At 57.1% G+C, this 23,951-nt stretch overlaps 2 protein-coding genes across 2 annotated transcripts; both read left to right on the plus strand.

The window, feature by feature from the left end:
* Positions 1-58: 58 nt before the first annotated feature.
* On the plus strand, positions 59-13,495 carry DRC1 (dynein regulatory complex subunit 1; the record flags this gene model as incomplete). The annotated part of the gene is made up of 16 exons (XM_082276797.1): positions 59-258; positions 2,022-2,115; positions 2,898-3,010; positions 4,324-4,507; positions 5,341-5,478; positions 5,708-5,794; positions 8,126-8,248; positions 9,415-9,554; positions 9,643-9,777; positions 9,861-10,090; positions 10,349-10,521; positions 10,642-10,731; positions 11,665-11,751; positions 11,991-12,166; positions 13,159-13,299; positions 13,381-13,495. 16 exons carry the CDS (start codon positions 59-61, stop codon positions 13,493-13,495), a joined length of 2,226 nt encoding a protein of 741 aa, XP_082132923.1.
* Positions 13,496-16,257: 2,762 nt separating this feature from the next.
* TRIM35 (tripartite motif containing 35) lies at positions 16,258-21,661 on the plus strand (the record flags this gene model as incomplete). Its single annotated transcript, XM_082303017.1, has 6 exons — positions 16,258-16,710; positions 17,439-17,534; positions 18,847-19,077; positions 19,200-19,222; positions 19,569-19,690; positions 21,102-21,661. Exons 1-6 carry the CDS (start codon positions 16,273-16,275, stop codon positions 21,659-21,661), a joined length of 1,470 nt encoding a protein of 489 aa, XP_082159143.1. The 5' UTR covers positions 16,258-16,272.
* Between the last annotated feature and the right edge of the window lie 2,290 nt (positions 21,662-23,951).

Consider the following 23,951-nt stretch of genomic DNA (forward strand, 5'->3'; position numbering starts at 1 on the left):
GGGCAACGGGAGGTGCGCATGCGCAGTAAGGGGCGCGCACCTGCGCTCAGGTGTCCCCATGGAGCAGGGCGAGAACGGGGCGGCCCCGGGCCCGAACCCGGAGCTTGCGGAGCTCGACCCCGACCCCAAACTCGATCCCGAGCCCGAGCCCGATCCCGAGCCCGATCCTGATGCCGGTGCCGATCCCGATCCCGGCGCGGAGTGGGAGCGCCAGCAGCGAATCGCCGCCCGCCGCAGCCGCATCGAGGCCCGGCGCCGGTGAGGAACGGCGGGGCCGGGCCCCCATTCCCGGCAGGATCCTCCCGCTTTTCCAGAGGAATCCCCCCGCTCACACGCGCGGAAGTGGCGCTCGGGGGTCCGCACCCCAAATAGGGACAGGGCCGGAGCTCAAAGTGCGACCCCGACCCCGACCCCAAACCCGACCCCAGGGCTCAGGATCTGAGCCGGGGCTCAGAAGCCTCCCCGGGGCTTGGGATCCATCCCAAATCCGTCCCCAGGGCTCAGAACAATCCCAAATCCAACCCCAGGGCCCAGAACTCGGCTCCGTATCTATCCCCGGGGCTCAGGATCCTTCCCAAACCCAATCCCAGGGCTCCAGACCCATCCCAAACCCAATTCCAGGCTCAGGATCCATCCCAAACCCAATCCCAAGGCTCCAAACCCATCCCAAACCCAATCCCAGGGCTCCAAACCCAATCCATGGGCTCAGGATCTGATCCCAAATGTAATCCCAGGCTCAGGATCCTTCCCAAACCCAATCCCAGGCTCAGGATCCATCCCAAACCCAATCCCAGGGCTCCAAACCCATCCCAAACCAAATTCCAGGGCTCAGAATCTGATCCCAAATGCAATTCCAGGGCTCAAGATCCGTCCCAAACCCAATCCCAGGCTCAGGATCCATCCCAAACCCAATCCCAAACCCAATCCCAAACCCAATCCCAGCGCTCAGGATCCATCCCAAACCAAATCCCAGGGCTCCAAACCCATCCCAAACCCAATCCCAGCACTCCAAACCCAATCCCAAACCCAATCCCAGTTCTCAGGACCATTCCCAGCTCCCGGAACATTCCGGCAGTGGGAGTTGGGAGGGGACAGGGAGCCAGGACTGTCCCCAAAGCGGCCCCGGGCCAAGGCCCACCCTGGATCCCAAACATTCCCAATTCCCTGCCGGCTGCAGGAGCTCAGGGATCACCCCGGGCAGAGATTCCCAATTCCAGGGATCTCCACTCTCAATCCCAGCAGATCCCGAAGTTAAGGATGTCCCTGTCCTGCCTCCAGCACCGGGACAATCCCATTCCCAAGGCACTTCCCCGTTGGACAAATCCAGCCCCATCCCATCCCGGATCCAACCTGGGATTCACCTGCCTCGGGACACCTTTTCCCGAAGGATTTTCCATGGGATTGGACTGGATCCCAGGGATTCCCGGTCCCTCCAGGTGGGATGGGATCCCACTGGGAAGCAGCAGGAGCCTGTGCCCTGCTGGGGTTGGCTTGGGATCCCACTTTTCTCTGTTTTTATGGAAAACTGGGATGGGAACCACCATTTCCTGCCAGCCTGATGCACAACCAGGCGGATCCTATTCCCAATCCATGGAATCTCATTTGTCACGTTCCCATCCCGCCAGGTTCCTTCTTCCCTTCCCATTCCCAAATCCTTTCCCGATCCCAAGAAACCACCTGGGATAGATCCCACTGGAATATCCCGAGCAGGAAGGATCCCACCAGGATCATCCCAGTCCAGCTCCTGCCCCTCCCATCCCTAAATTCCCACCCTGTGTCCCTTCCCTCTTCCTGAGGGGCTGATCCCGCATTCCTGGCAGCATTCCCAGCTCCAGAGGGGGAATCCTGGATCCCCTTTTCCCTCGGGAATGCTGTTCCCTGCTTCCTGCTTCCCATGGGAACCTCCTGAGGGGGGAGGGAGATCCCGGTGGGCCATGCTAGGATCAGATCCAGGCCGTTCCCAAGCTTTGGGAAGAGTTTGGGGTGGAAAATATTCCAGGTTTTCCCTGTTTTCCACCCAGGGAAGCCCTTGGAGAGGAGGTGGAGCAGGAAGAGGAGGAGGAGGAGGAGGAAGAGGAGAGAAAGAGCCTGAAGCTGATCGAGGACACCGGGAAGGTGAGGAAGGGTTGGGAATCTCGTCTTGGATCCATCCTTGTTCCCTGTTTTCCTCCTTGGTGTCCCCTTGATGGGGCAAAAATATGGGAGAGAAACTCCCCAGGACAGGATTTGGGATCTGATGGGAATCTGCTCTTGGATCCCTCCTTATCCCTTGTTTTCCTCCTTTATGGACCGAAAACTGGGAGAGAAACTCCCCAAGATTGGGATTGGGGCTGGATCCTTGGGATCCAGTGGGAATCTCCTCTTGGATCCACCCTTATCCCTTGTTTTGATCCTTGGTGTCCCCTTGATGGGGCAAAAATATGGGAGAGAAACTCCCCAGGACCGGAATTTGAGATCTGATGGGAATCTCCTCTTGGATCCCTCCTTATCCCTCCTTTCCTCCTTGGTGTCCCATTTATGGACCAAAAACTGGGAGAGAAACTCCCAAGATTGGGATTTGGGCCAGATCCTTGGGATCCAGTGGGAATCTCCTCTTGGATCCACCCTTATCCCTTGTTTTGATCCTTGGTGTCCCCTTGATGGGGCAAAAATATGGGAGGGAAACTCCCCAGGATGGGATTTGGGATCTGATGGGAATCTCCTCTTGGATCCCTCCTTATCCCTCCTTTTCCTCCTTGGTGTCCCATTTATGGACCAAAAACTGGGAGGAAAAACTCCCAAGATTGGGATTTGCGGCTGGATCCTTGGGATTCGATTCCCACACAACACATGGCTGGGAAGGATCTGGGATTGGTGCATTCCAAGCCCAAATTCCAAGGGTGTCCCTTCCCTGGCAGGTCCTGGCCAAGCTGCTTTTCCATGGGACACAGCTGGTGACGGATGTCCGGGTGGGAGCCGACCTGCGGGAATCGCGGAGGCGGGAAAAGGAGGGCGAGGACAAGCTCCGGAGGTGAGGGGGAAGGAGCCAGGGATTCGGGAATGCCACCAGATTCCAATGGAAAATTTAGGCCATTAAAGAGCTCCCATATCCCACCTGGCCCAGGTGGTTTTAGGGAGTTTTCCAGAGCTTTCCAGGAGAGCTGGGATTTGGGATAAGGGTTGGAGGGGCAGGAGGCAGGGAATGGCTTCCCAGTGGGAAAGGGGAGCTCGGGGTGGGATCTTGGGAAGGAATTCCCGGCTGGGCTGGAATTGCCAGGGAATGCCCGGATCCCTGGCAGTGCCCAAGGAAAGGCTGGAGCAGCCTGGGATCATCGGGGGAGGTGCCGGCCTTGGAATGGGATGGGATTGAAGCTGCGTGGATCCCAGCCAAAGCATTCCGGGATTCTGGGATCCAGGAGGCTCCGAATCCATGGCCAGGGGTTTTTCTGGAAGTCGGGCATGGGAAAGGGAAGGGAGAGCCTTCCTGGAGTGCCGAGATTGCCAGGGAAGGGCCTGGAGGCCGGAATTCCTTCCCGCAGAGGAGTCGGGATGGGGCTGGATCCAATGGCAGGCTGGGAGAGGCGGGAATGGAGGGATTTCCCTGGGAAAGGGCAGCTCGGGCTGGGATCTTGGGAAGGAATTCCCGGCTGGGCTGGAATTCCCAGGGAATCCCTGGCTGCCCCTGGATCCCTGGGAGTGTCCAAGTAAAAGTTGGAGCAGCCTGGGATACAGGAAAGTGTTGGGATTGGAATGGGATGGAAGGTCCATGAATCCCACCCAAAGCATTCTGAAATTCCTCCTTGGAATTCCCCAGCACATTCCTGGAAAGACCCTGCCCATCCTGCTGTGACAGTAGAATTTTTCCTGCTGGGATTTTCCAAAGCCTTTCCAGCCTCTGGCATTCCCTGATTCTCCCTGGGAGCTTTCCTGGCCAGTTCAATCCTGCTTTTCCATCAGCCCCATTCCCAGGATTTGGGATATCAGCCAGGAAACACCAAATCCATGCTCCCGCTGCCTCTGGACCCATAGGAACCATTGCTCCATGGGAATTCCCAGTGGGAATCTCATTAAGGAACCAGCTGCTGGGAATTTCAGGAACTGGGAATTTGGGGGTGGCTCCACCAGGGACTTCCCAGGAAGCTGCTGCTGCTCCAGGGATTGGGCACATGGGGACATGGAAGTGCTGGGAATTGTTGGATTCCAGGGCCTTCTCCGAGCTTAATTCTATCTGGGGATTCCATGATGGGATGGGAAGGGATTTAGGGAAGGGATTTAGGGAAGGGCCTCCAGGTCTGGAGCAATTCCAGCCCTATCCCAGCTCCCTGATTCCCTGGCTTCCCGCAGGTTGGAAAAGCTGGAGGTGGAAGCCAAGCGCGGCACGGAAAAATTGGAGGAGATCAACTCCAAGTGGGCCTTGGCCAAGGATATGAAGATCCCGCAGGAATTGTGGGAGCTGCTGGAGCAGCAGCAGGATCAGTGCGAGCTGCTCCTGCTGGAAAAGAACCGGCTCATCCAAGAGCTCCGGCAGGTATTCGGGAATACTCGGAGAATATTTGGGAATCCAGGCTGGGAGAGCTGGGAATGTCCAGCTGGAGAAGGGAAGGATCCAGGGAATCCTCGGAGCCGCTTCCTGAGCCTAAAGGGGCTCCAGGAGAGCTGGGATTTGGGAAAGGGCTGGAGGGGCAGGAGGCAGGGAATGGCTTCCCAGTGGGAAAGGGGAGCTCGGGGTGGGATCTTGGGAAGGAATTCCTGGCTGGGCTGGAATTGCCAGGGAATGCCCGGATCCCTGGCAGTGCCCAAGGAAAGGCTGGAGCAGCCTGGGATCATCGGGGGAGGTGCCGGCCTTGGAATGGGATGGGATTGAAGCTGCGTGGATCCCAGCCAAAGCATTCCGGGATTCTGGGATCCAGGAGGCTCCGAATCCATGGCCAGGGGTTTTTCTGGAAGTCGGGGATGGGAAAGGGAAGGGAGAGCCTTCCTGGAGTGCCGAGATTGCCAGGGAAGGGCCTGGAGGCCGGAATTCCTTCCCGCAGAGGAGTCGGGATGGGGCTGGATCCAATGGCAGGCTGGGAGAGGCGGGAATGGAGGGATTTCCCTGGGAAAGGGCAGCTCGGGCTGGGATCTTGGGAAGGAATTCCCGGCTGGGCTGGAATTCCCAGGGAATCCCTGGATCCCTGGGAGTATCCAAGGAAAGCCTGGAGCAGCCTGGGATAGTAGAAAATGTTGGGATGGGAATGGGATGATCCTTAAGGTCCCTTCCCATCCCAAAGCATTCCACGATAATTCCGTGTCCTGCCCTTTCCGTGAGGATTCCCGCTCAATTCCCGCCGATTCCAGCCTCCCCTTCCCACATTTTTCCAGGAGCTGAAAGCCAAGGATGAGCAGTACGAGCAGGCCCTGAAGGAGCAGTCGGGCGAGATCCATGTGCTCCTGGAAAGGATGGAAGAACAGACCCGGAATATGCTCAAAACCTACCGGCACCACCTCCGGCAGATCGAGGTACCCAATTCCCGGGAAAACCGGGAAATGCAGGAAAACCGCTTTGCTTCTCTGCATCTTTTGGAAAAAAACCTCGGATTTGAGGCGCTGGGGTGAAATCCGGGTGGATGAGCCCGGAATCCAGAGCTCTGAGGGGCTGGGAATGACTTTGGGAGTGATCTGGAAGCGTCGCCGCCCAGCTGTTCCCATTCCCTGTGATCCCAGTATGGAATTTCCATCTTTTCCGCAGAAAACTTTTGAGGAGGAGAGGCGGGAAATGCTGGATAACAACCGGAAAAGGTGGAATGAGGCCATCCAGGCCCACAACGAGCAAGAGGTGAATCCCGTGGGAGCTTTGGGATCACGGGAATCACTGAGAGCGGAAAAGCCCTCTGGGATCTCCAAGTCCAACCATTCCCAGCACCAAAGGCCAAGGGCCAAATCCCCATGGATTTCAATCCATCCGGGAATGGCGACTCCAGGCCTGGCCTGGGCAGCTCTGCCAGGGCTGGAAAACCCTTTCCAGGTGGGAATTATTCCCAATATCCAATTAAAATTCCCCTGGCACAGCTTGAGGCCGTTCCCGCTCATCCTGTGGGAGCAGAGCCTGGTCCCAGCTGGCTCCAACCTTTCCGGGAATTCCAGAGAGGGAAGAATCCCTCTGGATCCTCCTTTGCTCCAGGCTGAGCCCCTTTCCAAGCTCCCTCAGCCACTCCTGGTGCTCCAACCCCATTCCAATCCATTCCCTTCCCTGGACACGCTCCAGCCCCTCAGTGTCCAGCTTGGAATGCCGGGATCAGCTCTGCCCTGGGAGAAACCATGAAGGAGCTGGATTTTATGGGATTGTGGTGGGAACAGGCTGGGATCGGGATGGATGAAGTTGGATGAGGTTGGAAGAGGTTGGATGGGGTTGGATGAGGTTGGATGGGGTTGGATGAGGTGGGATGGGGTTGGATGAGGTGGGATGGGGTTGGATGAGGTTGGATGAGTTTGGAGGAGGTTGGATGGGGTTGGAAGAGGTTGGATTAGGTTGGATGGGGTTGGATGAGGTTGGATGGGGTTGGATGGGGATGGATGGGGTTGGATGAGGTTGGATGGGGTTGGATGGGGATGGATGGGGTTGGATGGGGATGGATGAGGTTGGATGGGGTTGGATGGGGATGGATGGGGTTGGATGGGGATGGATGGGGTTGGATGGGGTTGGATGAGGTTGGATGGGGTTGGATGAGGTTGGATGGGGTTGGATGGGGATGGATGGGGTTGGATGGGGTTGGATGGGGTTGGATGGGGTTGGATGGGGTTGGATGAGGTTGGATGAGGTTGGATGAGGTTGGATGGGGTTGGATGGGGATGGATGAGGTTGGATGAGGTTGGATGAGGTTGGATGAGGTTGGATGGGGTTGGATGAGGTTGGATGGGGATGGATGAGGTTGGATGAGGTTGGATGGGGTTGGATGAGGTTGGATGGGGATGGATGGGGTTGGATGAGGTTGGATGAGGTTGGATGAGGTTGGATGGGGTTGGATGGGGTTGGATGGGGTTGGATGGGGATGGATGGGGATGGATGAGGTTGGATGAGGTTGGATGAGGTTGGATGGGGTTGGATGGGGTTGGATGGGGTTGGATGGGGATGGATGGGGATGGATGAGGTTGGATGAGGTTGGATGAGGTTGGATGGGGATGGATGAGGTTGGATGGGGATGGATGAGGTTGGATGAGGTTGGATGGGGATGGATGGGGATGGATGAGGTTGGATGAGGTTGGATGAGGTTGGATGGGGTTGGATGGGGTTGGATGGGGTTGGATGAGGTTGGATGGGGATGGATGAGGTTGGATGAGGTTGGATGAGGTTGGATGGGGATGGATGAGGTTGGATGGGGATGGATGAGGTTGGATGGGGTTGGATGGGGTTGGATGGGGTTGGATGGGGTTGGATGAGGTTGGATGAGGTTGGATGGGGTTGGATGGGGTTGGATGAGGTTGGATGAGGTTGGATGGGGTTGGATGAGGTTGGATGGGGTTGGATGGGGTTGGATGGGGTTGGATGAGGTTGGATGGGGTTGGATGGGGTTGGATGAGGTTGGATGGGGTTGGATGGGGATGGATGAGGTTGGATGAGGTTGGATGAGGTTGGATGAGGTTGGATGAGGTTGGATGGGGATGGATGAGGTTGGATGAGGTTGGATGGGGTTGGATGAGGTTGGATGAGGTTGGATGGGGTTGGATGAGGTTGGATGAGGTTGGATGAGGTTGGATGAGGTTGGATGGGGATGGATGAGGTTGGATGAGGTTGGATGAGGTTGGATGGGGATGGATGAGGTTGGATGAGGTTGGATGAGGTTGGATGAGGTTGGATGGGGTTGGATGGGGTTGGATGAGGTTGGATGAGGTTGGATGGGGTTGGATGGGGATGGATGAGGTTGGATGAGGTTGGATGAGGTTGGATGAGGTTGGATGGGGATGGATGGGGTTGGATGAGGTTGGATGAGGTTGGATGGGGTTGGATGGGGATGGATGAGGTTGGATGGGGATGGATGAGGTTGGATGAGGTTGGATGGGGTTGGATGAGGTTGGATGAGGTTGGATGGGGTTGGATGAGGTTGGATGAGGTTGGATGGGGTTGGATGGGGTTGGATGAGGTTGGATGGGGTCCTCCTTGTTCCTGCAGCTGGAATTCCTGCGGGAGCAGATGGGGAAGGCGGCGCAGTTCGAGCAGCAGCTGAATGAGCTGCAGGATGAGAGCGTGGAGAGCTACGACAGCATGAAATTCCAGCTGGAAATGGATGTGCAGGTACCGGGAAAGGCCCCAGATCATGGAATCACCGCCAGAAATCATGGAATGGTTCGATGGGAAGGGACCCTAAATCCCATCCCATTCCGACCCTCACACTTTCCCTGATCCAACTTTTCCTTGGACACTGCCAGGGATCCAGGGATTCTCTGGGAATTCCAGCCCAGCCCCTCCCCACCCTCCCAGCCGGGAATTCCTTCCCAACATCCCACCCCAAGCTCCCCTTTCCCACTGGGAAGCCATTCCCTGCCTCCTGCCCCTCCAGCCCTTTCCCAAATCCCAGCTCTCCTGGAGCCCCTTTAGGCTCAGGAAGGGGCTCCAAGGATTCCCTGGATCCTTCCCTTCTCCAGCTGGACATTCCCAGCTCTCCCAGCCTGGCTCCAGCCTTGGAGCAGCTCCATGGCATTCCCTGGACTGGCTCCAACAGCTCCACACCCTCAATTCCCAATAACCTGGAAGTGTGGGATGCTTCCAAGTGCCTCGGAGCTGTTTTGGGATGGAGACAGCTCCATGCTGGAGCTCAGCATTCCCAGGGAATGATGTGGGGCCGTTGGAAAGATGGAAAATGTTGGAGAAACAACCTTGAGCTGTGGCTGGGAGAGGCTCCGGAGATAATTTTCCCTCTCTGTATTCCATGGCCTTATCCTGCTTTTGGAGTAGCCTTGGGAACAGGGAAAATAGTGGAGAAATCCCTCAGGTTGTTCCAGGGAAAATTTTCCACGGGATATTAGGAATATTTCCTTTCCTAAATAGGTGTAAAATATCCCGACATGAATCCCAACAAACGCGGAATTCCATAAGGAGGAGGAGCAGGAATTCTCTGTGACCACGCACGTGGGAGGAAAAAAAACTTGGAAGGGAAAAATTGAAGCTGGAGCTGGGATTTAGGGTGGGAATTCCAAGCTGGGAGGGCCTGGAAGTGGGAAGGACTTCCCTGTTTAGGTTGTTTAGGATTTGCCTTTGGATTGCTGCTTGAGGTGGGATTTTGGGAATTAACTCCTGGATTGTGGCTTTTCTCCTTCCTCTGGAAAGGGAAGAACTGTTGGCCCTGCTGGGATTTAATTCCAGATTTTTTCCCTGGGGGATCCAAACCCTTCTGGGAGCTTCCCTGGGTTTTCCCTAAACTCCGGGCTTGTCTTTGTGATTGTTTTCCCATGGAATTCCAGTACCTGGAGAAGAAACTCCAGCAGATGAAGGGAATTTACCACCTGAACCAGGTGAAGCTGGAATACAACCTGGAAGTGCTCCGGCAGCTGGATGTGGAAAATTCCACGCTCCGATCCCTGCAGAAGAGGAAAATCAACCGGTAAAACCCATCCCGGGAATCTCCTCCCATTCCAAAGCTTTTCCCACATCCGGGCATTCCTGAATCCAGGCTCTTTGTCCCTTCCCAGATTCCAGTCGACCCTCAGCCTCCTGAGGGTCAAAATGGCCAAGCAGGAAAAGAAATTCCAAGAGGAAAAGCAGAGCCTGGAATCCGAACTGGAGCGGGTGACGGGGCAATTCCAGGAGATGCAGAGCCGGATGAGGTGGGAAGTGCTTGGAATTCTGCCCTGCGGAGCCTCCAGAACAGCGGAGGGGGATCTGATCCCTTTGGGATCCTTTTCCACAGGCACCTGGCGCGCAGCAGGGCCGAGAAATTCCGGCAGGTTTGGATCGTGAACGAGGAAGAGGCCAAAGGGCTGATCCGGGAAGCGCTGGATGCCGATCGGATCATCCACGTCCAGCAGCTGGGAATGCCGTGGGAAGAGCCTCACTTCTGGTTCATGGATAACGTGGGACCCCTGGGAGGCCGCCAGGAAAAGAAGGATGCGATGCAGGTGGCTGCGCAACTGCTGGAAGGTGGGATCCATAAATTCCTTGGAATCTTCCTCCAGGAAAGGCCTCTGTGTCCCTCCCATCCTTGGGATTTCCAGGTGGGATCTTCCAGGAGTTGCCGGCCCTGAGCTGGCTCACTCCAAGGAATATTCCCACTGTGTTTTTCCCAGTTTTCCCAGTTCCAAGAACCAGCTCTCGATCCCAGGAGCTTTGTTTTCCAGGGATGTCCCCAGGGAGCAAATTCCAAAGGTTTTTGATCCCACTTTTCTTTGTGGTTTTCAGGGATCCGCTCTGGAAAACGGGAGGAGGAAGGGAGGAGGAGGAAGAAGAAAGGAGTGGGAAGTGGAGAAGGAGGGAAGAAAAACCAGGAAAAGGTCGAGGAAAGAGCCACATCCTGGCCAAACATCCCCAGGAAAACCCTCCGGAAAATCCTGGAGCTCCTGAGCGAGGAGTCGGTGAGCGGTGCTGGAGCTCGGGATCCCGGAGCTGCCCCGATCCAGAGTTTTGTGGATCCCTTTGGGATCCCAGGGATGCTCACTGTGGCTCTGCTCCCCCTTCCCGGCTTTTTTCCCAAGGGATTCCTGGTGGAAAACAAACTCCTGAAGCCCCTGCGGGAGGTGGTGGGAGGCGGAAACACCATCCGGAAAATCCGATCCATCTTTGAGGTGAGTTGGGATTGGATCTCCATGGATTGGGCTTCCCACCTGGAATGCTCAGCACCAGGATGTGGAGCTGGGAATGTCCAGCTGGAGACAAGGATCCAGGGAATCCAATCTGGGATAAAGGCTGGAGGGGCAGGAGGCAGGGAATGCCTTCCCAGTGGGAAAGGGGAGCTCGGGCTGGGATGTTGGGAAGGAATTCCCGACTGGGCTGGAATTGCCAGGGAATGCCCGGATCCCTGGCAGTGCCCAAGGAAAGGCTGGAGCAGCCTGGGATCATCGGGGGAGGTGCCGGCCTTGGAATGGGATGGGATTGAAGCTGCGTGGATCCCAGCCAAAGCATTCCGGGATTCTGGGATCCAGGAGGCTCCGAATCCATGGCCAGGGGTTTTTCTGGAAGTCGGGCATGGGAAAGGGAAGGGAGAGCCTTCCTGGAGTGCCGAGATTGCCAGGGAAGGGCCTGGAGGCCGGAATTCCTTCCCGCAGAGGAGTCGGGATGGGGCTGGATCCAATGGCAGGCTGGGAGAGGCGGGAATGGAGGGATTTCCCTGGGAAAGGGCAGCTCGGGCTGGGATCTTGGGAAGGGATTCCCGGCTGCGCTGGAATTCCCAGAGAATCCCTGGCTGCCCCCGGATCCCTGGGATTGGCCAAGGTTTGGGATCATGGAAGGTGTCCCTGCCCATGGAATGGGATGGGATTGCAGCTCCTTTCCCACCCAAAGCATTCCATGATTCCCAGATTCCCAGATTCCCAGCTCCAGCCCACCCTGATGATTTAAACTCCTCCAGGACTCCTCCAGCCCGTTCCCAGACTTTCCCATCCACGGATATTCCCGGCTATCCCACATCAACCGCTTCCCACCGGCAATTCCCTCTGCTCCCAGAAAATTCCCTTCCCTCCCCACCCCAAGGACCACTGACAGAATTCCTGCTTTTCCAGACCCTCCGGATCGAAGACGAGGATGAGCTGCGCCAGCTCCTGGATTTTTTCCTGGCCTACGAATTCGGGGAAGAGATCGACAGCGAGGTGGGATCACCGGGGAGAGCCCGGCAGATCCAAGGATCCCAGGGAAGGGATCCCAAGAATTCCAGGAAAGAGGATTGCTATGCTCATCCCAAAATTCTTCCCAGTGGCCTGGGCCAGGGATGAGGGTTTATCGGGATTTTGCCTGGGATCCCGAAATTTCCCAAGGGTAAAGGCTCCCAGCGGAAGGTGATCCTTAAGGAGGTGATGGAAAATTCCGTAGCCGCCTTTTCTCCCTCCAGGACATCCCAGGAGGAGAAGATCCCGCGGATCCGGCTGGGGACCGAGGGATCGGCGGATCCCGTTTCCGGAGGGATGAGCTCCAATCCGCCGGGAGCTCCATTTCCGACGCGTCCATCGAAGTGGACGATGTCCTGAAGATCCTGAAGGAATTCCTGCGGGATTTTGACAAGCTCAGGTGGGAATAGGGACGGAGCGGGGCTGGTGGCACCAGGATGGAGCCAAACTGGGATACAGGGAATGTTCTGGGACTCGCTGGATTTTCCTGGCGGGAGAAAGAACTTCCCAACCTTCCCTGCTCCACCACAAAAGGATCAGGAGATTCCCAAGGCTGGGAATAACCACGCAGGAGATGATCCAGGAGCTGGGAAGGGAGGAAAACCCGGGGTTTGTTCTCCATCCCAAGGTTTTGTTCGCCATCCCAAGGATTTGTTCTCCATCCCAAGGATTTTTCCTCCATCCCAAGGATTTGTTCTCTATTCTCAAGGATTTGTTCTCCATCCCAAAGATTTGTTCTCCATCCCAAGGATTTGTTCTCTATTCCCCAGGATTTGTTCTCTATTCCCAAAGATTTGTTCTCCATCCCAGGGATTTGTTTTCCATCCCACGGTTTTTTCCTCCATCCCAAAGATTTGTTCTCCATCCCAGGGATTTGTTTTCCATCCCAATGGTTTGTTCTTATTCCCAAGGATTTCTTCTCCATTCCAAAGATTTGTTCTCCATCCCAAGGTTCTTTCCTCCATCCCAAAGATTTGTTCTCCATCCCAAGGATTTGTTCTCTATTCCCAAAGATTTGTTCTCCATCCCAGGGATTTGTTTTCCATCCCACGGTTTTTTCCTCCATCCCAAAGATTTGTTCTCCATCCCAGGGATTTGTTTTCCATCCCAATGGTTTGTTCTTATTCCCAAGGATTTGTTCTCCATCCCAAAGATTTGTTCTCCATCCCACGGTTTTTTCCTCCATCCCAAGGATTTGTTCTCCATCCCAAGGATTTGTTCTCCATCCCAAGGGTTTCTTCTCCATCCCAAAGATTTTTCCTCCATCCCAAAGATTTCTTCTCCATCCCAAGGACTTTTCTTCCATCCCAAAGTTTTGTTCTCCATCTCTGGGAATTTTTCTCCCTCCCAAGGTTTTTCCCTCCATCCCAAAGCTTTGTTTTCCATCCCCAGGGACGATGGACCCCCCAAGGAGATTCTGGACATCCGGGATAACTCCAAGGATGGGGAATACTGGGAAGCCCTGACCCACATCATTCCCGAGCGGACACTCAAACTTTGGGATGCGCTCGGAGCCGCACTCCTGGAATATCAGTGAGTGCCTGGGAGGGGGGGACAGGGAAGGGTGGGGACAATCCCGGGGGTTTTCCATGTGATCCCATTGTCTCTTCCCAGTAAAGTGCTGACCCGGAGAGCCGAGCTCCTTTCCGAGGCCACCATCCTGCAGAAGCAGAACTCGGAGCTGGGAATTCTGCTGGAGGATTATCTGGAATCCACACCTGGCCGGTGAGCTCGGCGTCCCTTCCCTGGGGATATTCCCAACACGGATCCCACCGGGATGGATCTAAACCTGGGAATCGCCAGTGCCCCGGGGCGTGGATTTCCCTGGATCTGAGCCAGGAATTCCTGGCAGGGATTAATAAACCATTCCAGGGATTAAAAAAACATTCCAGGGATTAATAAACCATTCTCCAAACCTGGATCTGCGTGCGGCCCATGAGGAGCAGCTCGGGAATGGGAGCACATCCAGTTGTCCCCATGATCCAGGGAATTCCTGGAACTGTGGGAAGTGCCCCAAACCCATGGGATCCGTGGCATGGAATCATCAAATTCCAGAATGGAAGCTTAAATCCCATCCCATTCCAACCCCGACACCTTCCACCATCCCAGGTTGCTCCAACCTTTCCTTGGACACTCTCAGGGATGGAGCAGCCACAGGAATTCTCTGGGAATTCCAGCCCAGCCCCTCCCCACCCTCCCAGCCGGGAATTCCTTCCCAATATCCCACTCACCCCTGACAACTCCAAGTGTCCGTGGGTCACAAGAACCCCATGGAATGCCCAAGGCTGGAATTCTGCCTGGTGGGAAAGGACCTGGGAATAATTCCTGCCTGGAAAGCTTTTCCAACCCTGACACAGCTGCCCGGGGCAGGGTTGGAGTCCCCATTCCTGGTGGGATTTCAAATCCCTATGGATTTGGGGGGGACATGGATCCAGGGTGGCCTTGGCCGTGCCGGGAATGCTTGGACTCGCTGATTCCAGAGGCTTTTCCACCCTAAATAATTCCATTACCCCACTCCCGGCGTTCCCTTTTGCTTCCCCCGCACCTTTTCCGCCTCTGGATCTTCCCACCCCGATCACCTTTCCCTGCCCTACACCTGTCCCTAATTCCCACCATTCCAGGTCGGGATTGCCCCAAAGCAGCTCCAGAGGCCGAGATTTTTCCCGGAGGGATTTTTCCCATCCCTGCCAACCTCCACCCCCCTGTTCCCACCAGTTATATCTCATTCCCAGCGTGGATTCCCGGTCGGTTTTATCTTTAACCTTGACTCCCAGCCTTTGAAAAACACGGCTCCAGCGGTTTCTCATTCCACAGGAAAAAAACCCACCTTTTTTCCCCCTGTTGTTTGGCTTTCCTTGGATAGTTTTGGGATTTCTCCTGGTTCCCATGGCAGGGGGGATTTTGGGGCTCCCGGGGAAGGATCGTGAACAAACTGGGAGTGTTGGAGCGGGCGGAAAATAGGGAAGGGGGAAAAGCAGGAACGGGAACAACACCAGGTGGACGCTGCCCCTGGAAAACCCCGGGGGGGGGGGGATCATCGGGAACCCCATTCCCGAAGGAAAGAACCGAGCAGCTTCCAGAGGGGAGGGAGAACTGGATATGGGGATCCCTGGGATCCCGAAATTCCCGCTGGGACAAACGGGGGGGGAAGTCACGGCCCCGGGAGCGCTGAACCCGCGGGGGCCGAGCCAGGACCGGGAACCTCCCCCTGGAGCTCCATCCCGGCCCTCCCATCCCGCCCCACCCTCCGGGAGCACCGGGAACACCGGGATGCCGCAGGAGGCCGAGCGGAGCCCCCCGCGCCGCCTGCACCGGAGGAGGGAGCGCTGCAAACGGTGCCAGGTCCGCTCCGCCAGGTGAGACCCCCTCCCCCCCTTTGTCACCCCCCGGCACCGGGGACACGGCCCGGGGCAACCCCGGAACCGGCACCGGCACCGGGAAGGGCCGGGAGCCACCGAGATGCCACGTGGAGCCGTCCTGGGGAGGGGGAAAGGGGATGTTCGGGGATGGGGAACCGGGAGCGGGCACCGGAGTGGGGGACAGAGCTGGTCTGGGGGTGGGGAACCGGGACTGGACACCGGGAGTGGGGGACAGAGCTGGTCTGGAGGGGTGGGGAACCGGGACTGGACACCGGGAGTGGGGGACAGAGCTGGTCTGGGGGTGGGGAACCGGGACTGGACACCGGGAGTGGGGGACAGAGCTGGTCTGGAGGGGTGGGGAACCGGGACTGGACACCGGAGCAGCCCCAGGAGAAGAGGGGGAAGTCCGGGAGTGGGGGGACCGGGCACCGGAGTGACCCCGGGGTTGGGGGGTCCCGGGAAAGAAAGGGGTCCTGGCACAGGAGCAGCCCCGGGATTGGAGGTCTGGACACCCGGGACTCCCCCGGGTTGGGGGACACCGGGCCGGGCACTGCGGCGGCCCCGAATTTGGGGAACCGGGGCTGCCCCGAGGTGCGGGCACCGGGGGAGAACGCCGGGGTGAGGGTCCAGGTTCGGTCACCGGGGCAGAGGGTCCAGCTCCGGTCACCGGGGCTACTCCGGGAGAGAGAATGGGGGCCCCATCCGGGCACCGGAGCAACCCCGGAGGTGGGGACCGGGACAGGGCCACGAGGGTCCGGAACCGGGCACCGGGACTGCCCTGGGAGAGAGCGGGGGGGCCGATCCGGGCACCAGAGCAGCCCCGAATTTGGGGGAGCGGAGCAGCCCCGAGGCCGGGCCTCCAAAAACCGGAGCAGCTCCGAATTTGGGGAACAGAGACCGGGACATGGCGGGGTTCAGAACCGGCTACCGGGGCTCCCCCGGGAGGATCCGGGCTGAGGGTCTCGGTGCCGCTTCTGTCACCGTCCCCGAGGCCCGGAGCTCCCCCGGCAGCGGCCCCGGGGCGGTGTCACCGGGCGGGAGGGAGCCGCGGGTGAGTCACCGGCAGGAAACCGAGAGGTTGCATCAGCAGCGGGGCTGCTCGTCCGGTCGGGGCAGCTGGAAAATCCCGCTCCATCCCTGCCGCAGCATGGAAAAAGGAGCCGATCCCTGCTCCAGCAGCTCGGGAGCTGCATCCTCGGCACCCAGCCTGAAGGAGGAATTGTTGTGTCCCATCTGCTACGACCCTTTCCGGGAAGCCGTGACCCTTTCGTGCGGCCACAACTTCTGCAAGGGCTGCGTCAGCCGATCCTGGGAAAACCGGCGCCACGCGTGTCCCGTGTGCAAGGAAAATTCCTCGCTGGAAGATCTCCGCGTCAACCACACCCTCAACAACCTGGTGGAGATGATCCTGAAGGAAGAGGGGCAGCAGAAAAGACGCGGCACCGCCCTCTGCCCGATCCATCACGAGGATCCCAAGTTGTTTTGCCTGGAAGACAAGGAGCTGGCGTGTTTCGCCTGCCAGAATTCCAAGCAGCACGAAGGGCACAAGATGAGGCCGGTGCAGGAAGCGGCGGCGGATTTTAGGGTGAGAAAGGGGGGGCGGATGGACGGCAGGGAGACGCATCCCAAAAGCTGGATTCGTGTCCCGAATTTGCCAGGGCGGGATTTAGGATGAGGCAGCCACGCTTCCCTGCGGGAATGTGGCGGCTGCTGGGTGCTGTCCTGCCTTTTAATTATCCGGTGTTTTAATTATCCACCCCGGATCCTGCGGGAAAGGGGAGAGGGATGATGCTTCCCTGTGGTTTCTCCTTGATCCCAGCTTGGATCCTGCCGCGCTGGTTATTCCAGCGGCGCCGCGGGGTTGGGAGCGGCGTTGGGATTTGGGAGTTGCACAATTCCCGCAGAAAGGAGGGACGGGGATAGGGAGGCAGCCACGGACAGGAGGAGGAGGAGGAGATGGGATGCAGCCAGGAGCTGGGAATGCCGCCAGGACACGCTGGAAAACAGCCGGCGCCGCCCTGACTCATCCCGCTGGGATGAGCCGCGTTTCAAACGCGGCGGGAAAAACTTGGCCGGGATTCCCGGGAATGGGAATGGGGCTGCCCACGGCACCGGAATAGGCGGGGATGGCACTTCCCTAAAAACCAGGGAGGAGGATTCCCTGTGGAGCGGAGCTCCTCTTCCTCCCAGCTCCACCGATCCCGGCTGGCGGAGGTGAAAGGTGGGATCGAGCAAAGATCCGGTCCCGGGGTTCTTTATCCATACGGGAAATCCCGGGAATGGGGGAGTCCTGAGGGCGTCTCCTCCCCGCAGGCCAAGCTGGCGAACATGGAATCTTCCCTGCGGGATAAGGCCAAGGATTTCGGGACCGTGCGCCGCTCCTACGAATCCATCTCCCGGCACAACGAGGTACGTGTTCCCTCCCGGAGCTGGGGTTGATCCCGATCCCGATCCTGATCCCGATCCCGATCCCGATCCCGATCCCGCACGTGCACGGCGGTGGAGCGCTGATCCCTTCCCGGGAGAGGAGAGCGGTGGGAATTTGGGAAGGGCAGCGTGATCCCAGTGAATCCCTGAGTGCTGGAGCTGCTCAGAGAGCTCCAGAAAGGGGAGTCCAGGGAATTTGGGTGCTCCAGAAGTTGGATTGATCCCGGTCCTGATCCCAATCCCGATGCCAATCCTGCACATGGATCTGAGGGGGAGCGCTGATCCCATCCCAGGAGCGGAGGGCAGTGGGGATTTGGGAAGCGAGGATGGGAATTTGGGAAAGGCAGTGTGATCCCAGTGAATTCCTGAGCACTGGAGCTGCTCGGAGAACTCCAGGAAGGAGGAGTCCAGGGAATTTGGTCGCTCCAGAGGTGGGATTGATCCCAATCCCAATCCTGCACATGCAGATGAGGGGGAGCGCTGATCCCATCCCAGGAGCGGAGAGCAGTGGGGATTTGGGAAGCGAGGATGGGAATTTGGGAAGGGCAGTGTGATCCCAGTGAATTCCTGAGCGCTGGAGCTGCTCAGAGAACTCCGGGAAGGAGGAGTCCAGGGAATTTGGGTGCTCCAGAGGTGGGATCTGGATCCTGATCGGGAATGCAGCTGTGGTGGAGCACTGATCCCATCCTGGGAGAGGAGAGCGGTGGGGATTTGGGAAGCGAGGATGGGAATTTGGGAAAGGCAGTGTGATCCCAGTGATCCCAGTGAATTCCTGAGCACTGGAGCTGCTCGGAGAACTCCAGGAAGGAGAAGTCCAGGGAATCTGGTCACTCCACAGCTGGGATTGATCCCAATCCCAATCCTGCACATGGATCTGAGGGGGAGCGCTGATCCCATCCCAGGAGCGGAGAGCAGTGGGGATTTGGGAAGTGAGGATGGGAATTTGGGAAAGGCAGTGTGATCCCAGTGATCCCAGTGAATTCCTGAGCGCTGGAGCTGCTCGGAGACCTCTGGGAAGGAGAAGTCCAGGGAATTTGGTCACTCCACAGCTGGGATTGATCCCAATCCCAATCCTGCACATGGATCTGAGGGGGAGCGCTGATCCCATCCCAGGAAAGGAGAATGATGGCGATTTGGGAAGCAGGGACAGGCATTTGGGAAGGGCAGCATGATCCAAGCGAACCCAGAGAATTCCTGAGTGCCGGAGCTGCTCCAAAGGGGACCCCAGGGAATTCGGGTGCTCCAGAAGGAGGCGCCGACATTCCCAGCTGGAGCGAGGTGCTGCCATTCCCAGGTGGAGTCGGTGCGGCTGGAGCAGCAGGTGAAGTGGGAATTCGAGAAGCTGCACAAGTTCCTGTGGGATGAGGAGCAGGCGGTGCTGGCGCAGCTCCGGGAGGAGGTGCGGCGGAAGCAGGATCTGATCCAGGGAAAGATGGAGCAGCTGATGGAGGAGAGCAAGGCCCTGCTCAGGGAGGCCGCGCAGCTCCAGGCGGATCTCAAGGAAGACGACTACACGTTCCTGATGGTAATTCCCACCGGGATCCCGCCCCGTGCCTGCATCCCGCCTCCCCCGAGCGATCCGTTGGCTGTCGGAATTCCGGTGGCAAGCGGGATCTGATCCCCGGTGTCTCCTCTTTTCTTTTCCAGACCCACAAGAACCGCAAGAGGAGGTAGGTCCTGATCTTGCCACATCCATGGGAATCTGGGAATGGTTGAGCCCTTCCTGGGGGCTGGATGGGGTCTCCTGCCTGGATGGAGCGAGGTCCCTGCTCCAAGAAAATTCCAGTGTCCCCTCTGAGTCTGGGAGATGCTGGATGTCCCCTGGGTGCTCCGAGCAGGATGGGGGACACCAAGTGGAATTTCAGGGTTTGGGGGAAGCATTAAATCCCAGATTTTGTGGGAATTGAGGGAGAACAAGCTTGGGAGATGCCGGGAGCCGTTGGGAAGCTCCTGCTGAACCATGGGATGTTGGGAGCCCCATCCCGATCCTTTCTCCGTGGTCGATCCCTGCCCTAGGATCGCCTGCACGGCCGAGGAGCCAGAGGCTGTTCCCTCGGGAATGCTCCTGGACGTGGCCAAGTACCTGGGATCGCTCCAGTACAACGTGTGGAAGAAGATGCTGGACACCATCACCGTGGGTGAGAAGCCGGGAACATCCGGAGCAGGGCTTTTCCAGGGGTGGAAAGATGGGAAAGGTGGAGATGGATTTCTCCCGAACAGGTGGTTGTGGGGGTTCTGGAAAGATGGGAATCATGGAGCTTGGATGGGCCTGGAATGGGGACTGGAGAGCTCAAAGGTGATTTCACCCCAAAAGGGAAACTTTGGAATGTGCGTTTCCCTTGTGGTGATGTGGGTTAGGGATAAATCCATGGATAGGGATGGATGGATCCATGGATGGATCAATCAATGCATGGATGGATGGATGGATCCATCCATGGAGACGTCGAGGGAGAGATGGGTCCATGGATGGAGGGATGGATGGATGGATCCGTGAATGGATCCATGGAGGGAGGGATGGATGGATGGATGAATACATGGATCCATGGATGGATCCACAAATGGATCCATGGATGGAGGGAGGGATCCATGAATAGATCCATGGAGGAATGGATGGAGAGGAGGGATGGATGGATCCATGGATGGATCCATGGAGGGATGGATGGATCCATCCATGGAGAGATGGAGGGAGGGATGGATCCATGGATGAATACATGCATCCATGGATGGAGGGAGAGATCCATGGAGGGATGGATGGATGGATGAATGGAGTGATCCATGGATGAATACATGGATCCATGGATGGATCCACAAATGGATCCGTGGATGGAGGGAGGGATCCATGGATGGATGGATCCATGAATAGATCCATGGAAGAATGGATGGAGGGGAGGGATGGATGGATCCATGGATGCATACATGGATCCATGGATGGAGGGAGGGATCCAAGGATGGATGGATGAATGCATGGATGGATGGATGGATCCATGGATGGATGGATGGATCCACTGATGGATGGATGTATCCATGGATGGATGGATCCATGGAGAGATGGAGGTAGGGATGGGTCCATGGATGGATGGATGGATGAATACATGGATCCATGGATGGAGGGAGGGATCCATGGATGGAAGGATGGAGAGGAGGGATGGATGGATGGATGGATGGATGGATGGATGGATGGATGGATGGAGGGATGGATGGATGGATGGATCCATCCATGGGGAGATGGCGGGAGGGATGGGTCCATGGATGGATGGATAGATGGATGAATACATGGATGGATGGATGGAGGGAGTGATCCATGGATGAATACATGGATCCATGGGTGGATCCACGAATGGATCCATGGATGGAGGGAGGGATCCATGGATGGATGGATGGATCCATGAATAGATCCATGGAGGAATGGATGGAGGGGAGGGATGGATGGATCCATAGATAGATCCATGAATGAATACACGCATCCCTGGGTGGATCCAAGGAGGGGTCCATGGAAGGGATGGATGCCGAGCTGCGAATTTCCAGTAAAACATTCCCGTTCCCGGCCAGTCCCCTTCAGCCTGGATCCCAACTCGGCCGCGGGCTGGCTCTCGGTGTCCGATGACCTCTCCAGCGTCTCCAACCGCGGCTACAAACTCTCCGTGGAAAACCCGGAGCGCTTCACCTCCGCCCCCTGCATCCTGGGATCCCGCGGCTTCTCCGAAGGCTTCCACACGTGGGAAGTGGACCTGGGTGGGCTGACCAACTGGAGGGTGGGCGTGTCCCGGCCCCACAGAGGCTCCCACTGGACTTTCCACCACGATTCCCGCTCCGGATTCTGGTACATCTACCACCTTCCCGGGAAAGACGAGTGCCGGGCGTCCAACGCCGTGCGCTCGGAAGCGGCGCCGGGAAACCTCCAGCGTATCCGGGTGGAGCTGGACTGCACCGAGGGGGAATTGTCCTTCTACGACGCCGACCTCCGGAGCCACATCTACACATTCCATGAGAAATTTGGCGGGGTCGTCTTCCCGTATTTCTACGTGGGAGGGCCCCAGGGGGGTGCCACGGCAAAGACGCTCAGGATTTGTCCGCTCCGGGTCCGTGTCCATGAGGATATCCCGGTCTAAGGGTCTCCTACCTCCTGGTGGAGTTCTCCAGGTGCTTTTCCAGCTTTTCCAGGAAAAAAAACCCCAGGGATAAGAAGAACGTTTGTTTGTAGCGCCTCGGTTTTATCGTTAATAAATGTTAATAAACTCTTCCCGTGTGGTTCTGTTCCCAAATCCCAAATTTTCCCTGCCCCTCTCCATCATGGATCCGGGCTGGGAAGGCTTTGGGAACAAGGAGCTTCCCTGTCAGGGGATATAAATAAGGAATTAAACCATTTAGGGGCTTTTCCTGGAGTTTTCAGGGATCCAGGAATCCCTGCTGTGGACGGCGATCCTTATCCCGGCTCTTGGAATGGGAAAACCCCACAGGATTTGGCTGGACAAGGAGTTCATCCCCTCCACATGGAAAACCATCGATGGGAACATCCCTGGGAGCATCCCACCTCCTCCACCCTTTTTCCCAGGGCTTTATCCGTCCGAGGGGTTTTTCCATGAATTCCCAGCTCCGGGAATCCGGTGTCGTTGGCGTTGAGAAGTGGAAGAAGTTTGGAGTTTTTATCCGGAGTTAATCCCATCCAAATGGCTTTTTCCCGAATCCGGGTGAGTCCTTGGGATTTCCGATGATTCCATGGGGAAAGGGAAGGGGCTGGCTGGCCCATCCTGCCCTTTTCCTGCCTTTTCCCTGCTTTCCTCCTGCCCGGATTCCGACAGGAGCAGGTGGTTTCCATGGTTTCCCACCATTTGCTCGGGAAGATCCTTAGGAACAAGAGCCGGAGGAGGGAAAACAAAAGGGAGACGCTGGAGCTGGAGGCGAGCGGGGGCCACCCCAGGATCCTCCCACGCTGTATCCCTGGAGACGGAAAAGGACGGGAAAGCAGCGGGAGCATCCCAACTCTCTCCCACCATCCCATCTCCATCCTCACTCCCTCCATCCCTTTTCCGTCCTTCCTCCTTCCATCCCATCTCCATTCTCTTTCTCTCCATCCCATCTCCATCCATCCTCATCTTTCTTCCATCCCATCTCTCTCCCTCCTTCCTCCCTCAATCCGTTCATCCTCTCCGTCTCCATCCTCCCTCCCTAAATCCCATCTCCAACCATTCCTCCTCCCTCCCATCTCCATCCTCTCCCTCCCTCTATCCCACCTCCATTTCCTCCCCCATCCCATCTCCCGTCCCTCCCTCCATCCCATCTCCATTCCCTCCATCCCATCTCCATTCCCTCCATCCCATCTCCTGTCCCTCCCTCCATCCCATCTCCATTCCCTCCATCCCATCTCCATTTCCTCCATCCCACCTCCATTCCCTCCATCCCACCTCCATTCCCTCCCTCCATCCCACCTCCATTCCCTCCCCCATCCCATCTCCAGTCCCTCCCTCCATCCCACCTCCATTCCCTCCATCCCACCTCCATTCCCTCCCTCCATCCCATCCTCATCCTCACTCCCTCCATCCCATTTCCATCTTCCCTCTATCCCATCTCCATCCTCTTTCCCTCCATCCCAACCATCTCCATTCCATCTCCCACCATCCCATCCATTTCCATTCTTTCCCTCCCACCATCCCATCCCATCCCATCCCATCCCATCCCATCCCATCCCATCCCATCCCATCCCATCCCATTTATCCCATTTATCCCATTTATCCCATTTATCCCATCCCATCCCATCCCATTTATCCCATCCCATCCCATCCCATCCCATTTATCCCAATCCCATCCCATCCCATCCCATTTATCCCAATCCCATCCCCATCCCATCCCATTTCTCCCATCCCATCCCATTGATCCCATCCCATTGATCCCATCCCATCCCATCCCATTCCATCCCATTTATCCCATCCCATTTATCCCATTTATCCCATTTGTCCCATCCCATCCCCTTCCATCCCCTTCCATCCCCTTCCATCCCCTTCCATCCCCTTCCATCCCATCCCATCCCATCCCATCCCATCCCATCCCATCCCATCCCATCCCATCCCATCCCATCCCATCCCATCCCCATCCATTCCTCCTCCATCCCATCTCCATCCCCCCTCCCCGTACCATATCCCAACATCACCCATCACCCCAAAATCCTGGAATCCCCACCAATTTGGGAAGTGTTTGGGAATGTGAGGCCTCGAGTTTTCCCAGCTTTTCCCCGGAATGTTGGAGGAGAAAAGTAAGGGAAGCTCCAGGAAAGGAGGGGGTGGTGCGGAGATTCCTCTGCAGCCTTTCCATCCCAAAAACCGGAATTCCACCGGGGAAAAAGTAGATCCTTGCTTGGAAGGGTCTCCTTTAGTCTTAGTCTTAGTCTCAGTCTTAGTTTTATTC

The sequence above is a fragment of the Coloeus monedula genome (assembly GCF_965178545.1).
Source record: "Coloeus monedula genome assembly, chromosome: 2".
Lineage (NCBI taxonomy): Eukaryota > Metazoa > Chordata > Aves > Passeriformes > Corvidae > Coloeus > Coloeus monedula.